This window comes from Tursiops truncatus, chromosome 4, assembly GCF_011762595.2.
Source record: "Tursiops truncatus isolate mTurTru1 chromosome 4, mTurTru1.mat.Y, whole genome shotgun sequence".
Taxonomy (NCBI): domain Eukaryota; kingdom Metazoa; phylum Chordata; class Mammalia; order Artiodactyla; family Delphinidae; genus Tursiops; species Tursiops truncatus.
In genome coordinates, this window is record NC_047037.1 from 83,920,422 (window position 1) to 83,932,630 (window position 12,209).

Here is a 12,209-nt window from a genome sequence, read left to right on the forward strand (position 1 = left end):
TTCTTTATTTTTGGCTGCGTTGGGTCTTCGTTGCTGCGCGCGGGCTTTTCTCTAGTTGTGGCGACAAGGGTCTACTCTTCGTTGCAGTTCGTGGGCTTCTCATTGCAGTGGCTTCTCTTGTTGTGGAGCTCGGGCTCTAGGTGCTTGGGCTTCAGTAGTTGTGGCTCGCGGGATCTAGAGTGCAGGCTCAGTAGTTGTGGCGCATGGGCTTAGCTGCTCTGCGGCATGTGGGATCTTCCCGGAGCACGGCTCGAACCCGTGTCCCCTGCACTGGCAGGCGGATTCTCAACCACTGCACCACCAGGGAAGCCCCACAGACTACTTTTTTAACAGTCACAAAAATGAATGCTTTAAATGTAAATGGGAGTACCAAATGGAGGACTTCTCAGCTTACAGCTGTTTTCACCCTTAAGTTACCCCTCCTTAAAAAATATTCGGTAGACATGTGGCGTTTCTGTGGCCCCTAGGCAATTGTGCTTGCAGGTTATTCTAAATATACCAGCTAAATAATGCACTGGACATACTTTACTTGGTGAATATCTTGCGCCAGATGCTGGAGTGTGCAGACTGGAGCATTAAAGAGACTTGGAAACAGAGTCTGCTCCTGTTGTACCAGTTCCATAATAGATTGGATCCCAAGTAGGTTATGGGTATAAACTTGATGATGAAAGGTAAAAACTGGGGACAGTTTTGGGGACCCCAAAAGGAAAGTTTTTGCTGCTAGTGCTCATTGTTACTACCTAGAGGATAGAAAGGTAAAAAACAAGAGATCCTTGAGGTTCAGTTGTGTTTGAATAGGATCAGCTGTTTCTTTGTTGCAGCGACAAAATTATTCAGCAGTACAGCTGCATTAATTAGTTATCTGTAAGGTGCTTTGTAGGGGAAGTGTTATATAAGTGAAGGATAGTATTATACCTTTCCCTCCTGTATGTGTCAGCATGCTCGTTTAGATATTCCCTTATTTATTGAAAAACCCACCTAAATTATTAGCAAAGCAAATACCTCTATTTGTTAAGTTGCTATTAGAGGGAATTCTGCAAACTTTTGAGACTTAACAGAGAGTGAAGAAAGCAGGTGTCCTACTGGTCTGATTTCTAATTTCAGATTAATATCTGACTGACCTGGGTAGAAATTTATGTGATTTCTGCCTCATTTTTGCTCTGTAAAACAGTGGAAGATTGGTTATCCCTCACTCTACCCCCCATTTCTTATTGTACCAAACAATATCCTTGCTCTAGGTAAATACAAGTTACTCATGAAAAGAGGGGTCTGGGGAGAGGCGCACACCTTTCTCCAAGCAGATTTGTTTCCATGACACTTGAATAACCTGGCTAATTAATCAGTGCTTATTTGGGTTTTTATAAGGAATATTATATGTAGCATTCCTCTATCTTGGCTCTTAACCCTGGGGAGCTTTAAAAAAATACTGACACATGGGCCCTTCCCCAGACCAATTAAATCAGAATCTGGAGATGGGCCTAAGTAAGAGATAAAGCAGTCAGAAGTTATTCCAGAGAAGGCTTCGTGTTTTCTTCATCCTACCAGCATTCTGTATTTTTTTTGTTGCTGAACTTTCTAATGCAATGCTTTGGGGAAAGACTAAAGGACGTTTGTCCACAGCCTTCAACCAGAAAGACAAATTAAAATGGCAAAGTTGATAGATACATTGCTGGGAACTAATATTCTGTATATATTTTCTACAGCCTGTGTTTGACCCTGACAATGTGGAACACTGGATTAAGGTAAGGATATTTCATAATTAAGATAGAAAGAGAATTAAGAGTCACACATAGTCAGATGGAATAGGAATACTAATAGGTCTCCATTTTGCGTATATTTTGCTGTTTTCATTCCCGTGTGACTATATATGTTGCCTTAGTTTTGTACTATAGTACATTTTCATGATTTTGTGGCTTCTATAAAAGCATGAATGACAAGATAACAGGTAGACATCCCTTTCAAATGCCATGAGGATCATCTGAAGAGGATTAAAGGAGGAGGGGAGGAGAAGCCTTAGGAGAGGACATTGTGGCTTTCTCCAGATAATTGGAAAGAACGTACTGTAGTTACATTGACCTGTGGGACCAATACAATAGGTAAAAGCTATGCATGCATCACAAGTAAGAATCTTCTAGTAACTAAAGCAATCCAAAAATGGAGTGGGCATTCTTCTAAACAGATGGATTTTCTATCACTAGAGGTATTCAAGTGGGTTCTAAGTGGTCACTTAATGTTAGGACTAATGAGGAATATGTTTGAGCGTTGAGTGGGGGTGGTGGATGGTGGTGGATTGTGTTAGATAACCTCTGAGGTCTCTTCCAGGCCTGAGACGTATATTTTTGAGTCCAAGTACCATTTAAGTTGAAAGTACCATTAAACCACTTCTGGTGCGTGCCTCCGAGTGTCATTTTGGCAACTTGCCATACTCATTTGTGTACGACCTGTTTCAAAATCATGTAGTATCTTCCTGGGAAAATATCCTTCTGCCTGGTAGTATTTTGAAGAGCTATTACTTATCAAAATTGACAGGCATTATGAGCACCAGGCCAGGTGGAACCTAGGACAGATATAATCACTGTTAACCATTTTTTCATCCAGCCAGTATTTATTAAGTTCCTGCCAAGTACTAGCCCACTATGTTGGGCACCGGAAGTAAAACAGTGCATGGGACAGGTACAGTTTCTGCCCTCCCAGAGTTTATAGTCCAGTGGGGGGCTAAACAACTTACTTTAAATTGTTGGGAGAATTAAGGATGCAGTGGAAGCTCATGGCGTGGGGCGCTCATATAAATGGGGCCAGGGAAGCTTCCTGGCTCCTGCAGAAAGCCTGACTTAGAAGACAATAAAATGGGTCCACTGTCATGGAGGCTAACCTCTAGGAAGCCCACTTCTCAGTCTCCATCAGGCTCAGCTTGCGTCTCAGTGTTGAAAGTCAGAATGCCAAGCCTTTGCAGGGCTTAATTGTACATTTAGTCACCGTCTCCTCCAGAGGGGAAGATTTGGGTAAAATAAAAGGATAAAATTCTGCTGTGACTTGTCCGCACCATTTTCCTCTTTAAAGCTGTTGTCAGCCAGCTTGACTTGGTTAGATTTTATCATTCCTCTAAAACTTCTGCAGTAGCTCTTTCTCCATTATACCCTCAAATCTCCCATCTAGAAAAAAATCAAGAAGTTCTCATTTCACCATGCAGTCCATTCTGATTGCCATACTATTTCTTTTTCCTTTCCAGTATTTTTGGATGTATAGCCTGGACTCCTTGCCTTTGTGTTTTTATTATCCTCTTGTGTCCGAAATTATTTTCCTTCAGTTTCTACTTCTTACCACTCCACAGAAAGTTGTCATAAATGACTTCCCGAGTAAATCCAGTGGCCCGTTCTTTGTCCTCAAACTTTTTCAGGTCTGTTTGATACAGTTATCATTTTTTTATTCTAGTTATCACTTTTTTATTCTAGAAATTCTCTCCTCCATTACCTTTTCGTGACACTGTTTCCTCTTGCTTCTCTTTTTTTTTTTTTTCGCAGTATGCGGGCCTCTCACTGTTGTGGCCTCTCCCATTGCGGAGCACAGGCTCCGGACGCGGAGGCTCAGCGGCCATGGCTCACGGGCCTAGCCGCTCTGCGGCATGTGGGATCTTCCCGGACCCGGGCACGAACCCGTGTCCCCTGCATCGGCAGGTGGACTCTCAACCACTGCGCCACCAGGGAAGCCCCCCTCTTGCTTCTCTTAATACCTCTCTGTTCACTCCTCTGTCTTCTTGTCTGATTTTATTCCCTAATATATTCCAACTCTGGGTGTACCCTAAACTGTTACAACTTCTAGAACTAAGATTTCCAAATCCACTTGAGTGGACCACTCACTCAAAATGGAAGAGGGGGACATATATGGAAAGATAATGTGGGAAACAGATCTCTCCAGAGTGACCTCATAAAGAGTAAGTGATACTTTCTTGACTCTAACCCTGATTAGATCATTTTTCTTCTGATTCATATCTTTTCCCATATGTTCTATTTTCTACATCTTTTTCAAGTTACCCTTGCCTTTTCAACTTCATTCCTGTGCTTCTGTCTAATTCAAACTTAGTATACGAAACCTTTGAGAGTTTAAAAGGCAAAGCCCATGGCAGGTTTTGACAGTTGTACTACCAGTCTTTCCACGAAGGGCATGAGGAAAAATCATTTTCAAAATAGGTCAGACAACAACATAAACTATGGGAAAGTGTGGCTTTTTTGAATAACTCTTTAACATAGTCATTCTTTAACAAACATTGATGGGGCATCTGTCATATACCAAGCACTGTTCTAGGTGCTAGGGGTTTCACGCATGAAAAAGACAAAAATCCCTGCTTATGTTCGAGTTAGGGGAGACGATAAATGATAAAATATGTTATAAGTGCTACAGAGAAAGTCAGAACTGCCAAGGGAAACTGGGAGAGCCAGGAGGAGGGTGTTTACAATTCTTTAAGGGGTAGTCAGAGCGGGCCTTGCTACGAAGGTGACATTTGAGTAAAGACTTGAGGAGGGAAGGGAAAGAGTAGTACAGCCTTCTGGAGGAGAGCAGTCAGAGGGGAAGAAAGCACAGAGGCTGAGGTGGGAATGCACTTGGCACGTTTAAGGAGGAATAAACAAGGAAGTCAGAGTGGCTGAGGTAGAGTGAGCAGTGGCAGGAGCGGCCAGCGAGCTTAGAGAGCGCACAAGGGCCTGATGTTGGAGGACCACGGAGTGTGTCATGAGGACTTCGACTTTTGTTCTGAGGGAGCTAGGGAACCATTGAAGGGTTTTGAGTGTAGTTAACAGGAGACGGCTTTCATTTTAAAAGGGTTTCTCTGCCTGCTGTGGTGGGAGACTATTCCAGAAAACGTGTCAGGAGACGTTGGTGCCTTGGACCAGGGTGATAGCACTGGAGGTAACAAGAAGGGGTCATCTTCTGGATATATTTTGAAATTAGAGTCAACAGATTTCCTGACAGATTGTGTGTGGGATAACAGAGAGTGGATTCAAGAAGGCCTCCAAGATTTTTGTCCTGATGAACTGAAAGAATAGAGTTGTCACTACCTGAGTTGGAAGGCTAGGAACACAACAGGCATGGAGAAAAACCAGCTTGTGGGGTGAGGGGTGAAGTCGGGGGTTAATTGTAAAATACACTTTTTATACCATGCAGGTAAACCAAAACGCCAGGAGTTTGACCACCTCTGCTAATCCCTTCCCCGTTCCTGTGGATTTGGCCATACTTTTACTAGATTCTCACTGTTGAGTTAAAATATTCCTGATTACTGCAGTTCAATGACTCTGTTTATCCCACTTTTTTTGAACTTACAGTTTCCCTAATATATGATGGGAAGTTCCTTTCAGAGGTAGTAATTTGAGGAAGTGTAGCTACCTGCCTGTGGTTCATATTCATATGCAAGTCCTAGTGACATGGAAACTAATAAAATATTATATATTTTTTAAAATAAAATATCCAGGTGTCAGGATCCCATTACTAATGCTCTAAACAAAAGTTATCTAAAGCTTAAATTACCTTTTGTTCAAATATAAACATTGTGAACACCTGTTAAAACTTGGTAAAATACTGTAATTAATTGCATATTTAATGAATGAAATTATTTAGGGTGGATGTTTAAACCTCAGAGTTCCTTTAAAAATGGAAAAATGAAAGTATCTTGGTAGTTGGTAGAAAATCAGATTCTTAAATACGAGAGAAATTCTTTAACCCTGAAGAAAGCTGTCATCTTAGTGGATTTTTTCTTTTTTCTAAAGAGAGTGGAGAAAGCTTCAGAATTTGCAGTTTCAAAAGCATTTTCTGCTGGAAATTCAGATTTATCCAGAAGGCTTTGGAACCAAATTGTAGATTTGGAAACACCTGAGCAAATAGAGGATCATGATGAAGTCTATGCAGAAGGTAAGAGAATACATTTTTTGCTGCAATGTTAACAATTCTTTGGAGTACAACTTACTAAAGTGTAACTCATAATGTATTTCAAAGTATGAAATGAAAGCTTTTCTTTCTCTTGTTCTTAATTTTTCTTTGTTTCTACTTCCCTGAAGCTAATTTACTCTAACTCCAATATTACAAGTCAGTTACATTTAAGGCTTATTTTGTCTCTTGAAGTAGAACCACATCCAGAGGCAGTTTTGACATAACACAGTTATCTAGTAAGTGTAACATATTAATCCTGTGGCACAGAGGGCAGCTTGTTAACTTGATCTACTATCATATAGATAATCTGACCACTAGTTTATAAATCAACTTTGTTCCTTATGAAGAGAGTCTAAAGCTGACCTCACCTCCCTGCCTCTGCAAAACATTTACTCCTCTGGAATTCAGTATTTTAGTTACTGATGCCATGAGGAACTCCACTGTTTACGGATGAAAAGATCAGGAGGGACCAGCAAAGAAGACTGGAAAGGAGAGGCCCCTGAGGTAGGAGGAAAGCCAGGGTGCCATGTCCTGGAAGCCAATTTCCATTTGGATCATTTATGTCTCCAGTTTTTCAGATTGTTTCTTCATTTATTCAACATATATATTAACTTGTTACTCTGTGCCAGGTACTATTTTAGGCACTGGAAGAGCAGGTTATGAACAAGAGATGAAGTCCTTGCTTTCATGGAGTATACATTCTAGAGTGGGAATAAATAAAACGAAAACTAAATGGTCAGTTAGTGATAAGTCATCCGAGTTTGGACCTGAATAACAAGAAAGAGCCAGGTGAGCTGTGATGGAGGAAGAGCATCCCAGGCAGTGGGAAAGGTGGCATCAAGAATTAAAGTACAGAGAGACCTTCAAGATGGCAGAGGAGTAAGACGTGCAGATCACCTTCCTCCCCACAAATACATCAGAAATGCATCTACATGTGGAACAACTCCTACAGAACACCTACTGAATGCTGGCAGAAGACCTCAGACCTCCCAAAAGGCAAGAAACTCCCCACGTACCTGGGTAGGGCAAAAGAAAAAAGAATAAACAGAGACAAAAGGATAGGGATGGGACCTGCCCCTCGGGAAGGGATCTATGAAGGAGGAAAAGTTCCCACACACTAGCAAGCCCCTTCACTGGCAGACACAGGGGCTGGCAGGGGGAAGCTTCGGAGCCACAGAGGAGAGTGCAGCAACAGTGGTGCGGAGGGCAAAGCAGAGAGATTCCCACACATAGGATCAGTGCCGACCAGCACTCACCAGCCCGAGTCTTGTCTGCTCACCCGCCGGAGTGGGTGGGGGCTGGGAGCTGAGGCTTGGGCTTCGGTCACATCCCAGGGAGAGGGCTGGGGTTGGCTGCGTGAACACAGTCTGAAGGGGTTAGTGCACCACAGCTAGCCGGGAGGGAGTCTGGGAAAAAGTCTAGAACTGCCTAAGAGGCAAGAGACCATTGTTTTGGGGTACGCGAGGAGAGGAGATTCAGAGCACTGCCTAAACAAGCTCCAGAGACGGGCACGAGCCATGGCTACCAGCGCGGACCCCAGAGATGGGCATGAAATGCTAAGGCTGCTGCTGCAGCCCCCAAGAAGCCTGTGTGCAAGCACAGATCACTATCCACACCTCCCCTCCTGGGAGCCCATGCAGCCCACCAATGCCGGGGTCCTGAGATCCAGGGACAACTTCCCCAGGAGAACACACGGCACGCCTCAGGCTGTTGCAACATCACGCTAGCCTCTGCCACTGCAGGCTCACCCTGCATTCTGAACCTCTCCCTCCTCCAAGCCTGAGTGAGCCAGAGGCCCCTAACCAACTGCTACTTTAACCCCATCCTGTCTGAGTGGGGAACATATGCCCTTGGCGGCCTACACGCAGAGGTGTGGCAAAATCCAAAGCTGAACCCCAGGAGCTGTGCGAACAAAGAAGAGAAAGGGAAATTTCTCCCAGCAGCCTCAGGAGCATCAGATTAAATCTCCACAATCAACTTGATGTACCCTGCATCTCTGGAATACCTGAAAAGAACAAATCATCCCAAAATTGAGGCGGTGGACTTTGGGAGCAACTGTAGACTTGGAGTTTACTTTCTGCATCTAATTTGTTTTTCGTTTTATGTTTATCGTAGTTTAGTATTTAGAGTTTATTATCATTGTTAGATTTGTTTTATTGATTTGGTTGCTCCCTTCCTTTTTTCTTTTTATGTATGTATATTTTTTTTTCCTTTTCTCTTTTTGTGAGTGTGTATGTGTATGCCTCTTTCTGTGATTTTGTCTTCATAGCTTTGCTTTTATCATTTGTCCTAGATTTCTGTCTGTTTGTTTGTTTGTTTTTAGTATAATTTTTAGCACTGGTTCTCATTGGTGGCTTTGTTTTTTGGTTTGGTTGCTCTCTTCTTTCTTTCTTTTTTTTTTCTTTTTTTAAAACTTTTTTTATTTCTAATAATTTTTAAGTTATTTTTTATTTTAATAAGTTTATTATATTTTTTCTTTCTTTCCTTCTTTTCTTCTACTTTTTCGTCTGAGCCATGTGTCTGACATGGTCTTGGTGCTCCAGCCAGATGTCAGGCCTGTGCCTCTGAGGCGGGAGAGCTAAGTTCAGGACATTGGTCCACCAGAGACCTCCCGGCTCCATGTAATAACAAACAGTGAAAGCTCTCCCAGAAATCTCCAACCCAACACTAACACCCAGCTCCACTCAGTGACCAGCAAGCTACAGTGCTGGACACCCTATGCCAAACAAGTAGCAAGACAGGAACACAACCCCACCCATTAGCAGAGAGGCTGCCTAAAATCATAAAAAGGTCACAGACACCCCAAAACACATCACTGGATGAGGTCCTGCCCATCAGAAAGACAAGATCCAGCCTCATCCACCAGAACACAGACACCAGTCCCCTCTACCAGGAAGCCTACACAACCCACTGAACCAACCTTAGCCACTGGGGGCAGACACCAAAAACAACGGGAACTACAAACCTGCAGCCTGCAAAAAGAAGACCCCAGACACAGGAAGTTAAGCAAAATGAGAAGACAGAGAAACACACAGCAGATGAAGGAGCAAGGCAAAAACCCACCAGACCAAACAGATGAAGAGGAAATAGGCAGTCTACCTGAAAAAGAATTCAGAGTAATGATAGGAAAGATGATCCAAAATCTTGGAAATAGAATGTAGAAAATACAAGAAACGTTTAACAAGGACCTACAAGAACTAAAGAGAAAACAAACAACAATGAACAACACAATAAATGAAATTTAAAATTCTCTAAAAGAAATCAATAGCAGAGTAACTGAGAAAGAAGAACAGATAAGTGACCTGGAAGATAAAATAGTGGAAATAACTACCGCAGAGCAGAATAAAGAAAAAAAAATGTAAAGAACTGAAGACAGTCTCAGACACCTCTGGGACAGCATTAAATGCACCAACATTCTAATTATAGGGGTCCCAGAAAAAGAGGAGAAAAAGAAAGGGACTGAGAAAATATTTGAAGAGATTATAGTTAAAAACTTCCCTAATATGGGAACGGAAATAATCAATCAAGTCCAGGAAGAGCAGAGAGTCCCGTACAGGACAAATCCAAGGAGAAACATGCCAAGACACATATTAATCAAACTATGATAAATTAAATACAAAGAAAAAGTATTAAAAGCAGCAAGGGAAAAACAACAAATAACATACAAGGGAATCCCCATAAGGTTAACAGCTGACCTTTCAGCAGAAACTCTGCAAGCCAGAAATAGAAAATATAAACAGAATATAATATAATTTATTTATATTATATATAAATATTTATATATTTATGTTTATATAATATATATAAGTGTTTATATAATATAAACAAATAGAAAATATAAACAGACCAATCACAAACACTGTAATTGAGACTGTGATTAAAAATCTTCCAAGAAACAAAAGCCCACGACCAGATGGCTTCACAGGTGACTTCTATCAAACATTTAGAGAAGAGCTAACACCTATCCTTCTCAAACTCTTCCAAAATATAGCAGAGGGAGAAACACTCCCAAACTCATTCTATGAGGCCACCATCACCCTGATATCAAAAGTAGGCAAAGATGTCACAAAGAAAGAAAACTAAAGGCCAATATCACTGATGAACACAGATGCAAAATACTAGCAAACAGAATCAAACAGCACATTTAAAGGATCATACACCATGATCAAGTGGGGTTTATCCCAGGAATGCAAGGATTCTTCAATGTATGCAAGTCAATCAATGTGATACACCATATTAACAAACTGAAGCATAAAAACCATATGATCATCTCAATAGATGCAAAAGAGCTTTTGACAAAATTCAACACCCATTTATGATAAAAACCCTGCAGAAAGTAGGCATAGAGAGAGCCTACCTCAACATAATAAAGGCCATATATGACAAACCCACAGCCAACATCATTCTCAATGGTGAAAAACTGAAACCATTTCCACTAAGATCAGGAACTGAACAAGACAAGGTTGTCCACTCTCACCACTATTATTCAACATAGTTTGGAAATTTTAGCCACAGCAATCAGAGAAGTAAAAGAAATAGAAGTAATCCAAATCAGAAAAGAAGAAGTAAAGCTGTCACTGTTTGCAGATGACATGATACTATACATAGAGAATCCTAAAGCTGCTACCAGAAATCTACTAGAGCTAATCAATGAATTTGATAAAGTAGCAGGATACAAAATTAACGCACAGAAATCTCTTGCATTCCTATACACTAATGATGAAAAATCTGAAGGAGAAATTAAGGAAACACTCCCATTTACCATTGCTACTGAAAGAATAAAATACCTAGGAGTAAACCTAACGAAGGAGGAAAAAGACCTGTATGTAGAAAACTATAAGACACTGATGAAAGAAATTAAAGATGATGCAAACAGTTGGAGACATATACCATGTTCTTGGATTGGAAGAATCAACATTGTGAAAATGACTATACTACCCAAAGCAGTCTACAGATTCAATGCAATCCCTATACTACTACGAATGGCATTTTCATAGATCTAGAACAAAAAATTTCACAATTTGTATGGAGACACAAAAGACTCCGAATAGCCAAAGCAATCTTGAGAAAGAAAAACATAGCTGGAGGAATCAGGCTCTCAGACTTCAGACTATGCTACAGAGCTACAGTAATCAAGACAGTATGGTACTGGCACGAAAACAGAAATATAGGTCAATGGAACAGGATAGAAAACCCAGAGATAAACCCACACACATATGGTCACCTTTTTTTGATAAAGGAGGCAAGAATATACGATGGAGAAGACAGCCTCTTCAATAAGTGGTGCTGGGAAAACTGGACAGGTACATGTAAAAGAATGAAATTAGAACACTCCTTAACACCATACACAAAAATAAACTCAAAATGGATTAAAGACCTAAATGTAAGACCAGACACTACAAAACTCTTAGAGGAAAACATAGGTAGAACACTCTGACATAAATCACAGCAAGATCCTTTTTGACCCACCTCCTAGAGAAATGGAAATAAAAACAAAAATAAACAAATGGGACCTAATGAAACTTAAAAGATTTTGCACAGCAAAGGAAACCATAAACAAGGTGAAAATACAAACCTCAGAATGGGTGAAAATGTTTGTAAATGAAGCAACTGACAAAGGATTAATCTCCAAAATTTACAAACAGCTCATGCAGTTCAAAATCAAAAAAAACAAACAACCCAATCCAAAAATAGGCACAAGACCTAAATAGACGTTTCTCCAAAGAAGATATACAGATTGCCAACAAACACATGAAAGGATGCTCAACATCAGTAATCACTAGAGAAATGCAAATCAAAACTACAATGAGGTATCACCTCATATCAGTCAGAATGGCCATCATCAAAAAATCTACAAGCGTGTGGAGAAAAGGGAACCCTCTTGCACTGTTGGTGGGAATGTAAATTGATACAGCCACTATGGAGAACAGTATGGAGGTTCCTTAAAAAACTAAAAATAGAACTACCATATGACCCAGCAATCCCACTACTGGGCATATACCCTGAGAAAACCATAATTCAAAAAGAGTCATGGGGCTTCCCTGGTGGCGCAGTGGTTGAGAGTCCGCCTGCCGATGCAGGGGACACGGGTTCGTGCCCTGGTCCGGGAAAAGCCCACATGCCGCGGAGCGGCTGGGCCCATGAGCCATGGCTGCTGAGACTGCATGTCCAGAGCCTGTGCTCTGCAATGGGAGAGGCCACAACAGTGAGAGGCCTGCGTACCGCAAAAAAAAAAAGAGAAAGAATTAGAATCCCCTTGGGCTTCTCTGGTGGCACAGTGGTTAAGAATCTGC

The 12,209-nt window shown here is 41.3% G+C and overlaps 1 protein-coding gene across 5 annotated transcripts in view; it reads left to right on the plus strand.

Moving 5' to 3' along the window:
- Positions 1 to 12,209, plus strand: part of CCDC191 (coiled-coil domain containing 191) — a 102,390-nt gene that overhangs the window by 1,014 nt on the left and 89,167 nt on the right. For all 5 annotated transcript variants that reach the window (XM_019922666.3, XM_019922669.3, XM_019922668.3 and 2 more), the window contains exons 2-3: positions 1,704 to 1,742; positions 5,757 to 5,898. In XM_019922666.3, the coding sequence (XP_019778225.2) occupies positions 1,704 to 1,742; positions 5,757 to 5,898 (181 nt within the window). The remainder of the gene's footprint in view (positions 1 to 1,703; positions 1,743 to 5,756; positions 5,899 to 12,209) is intronic.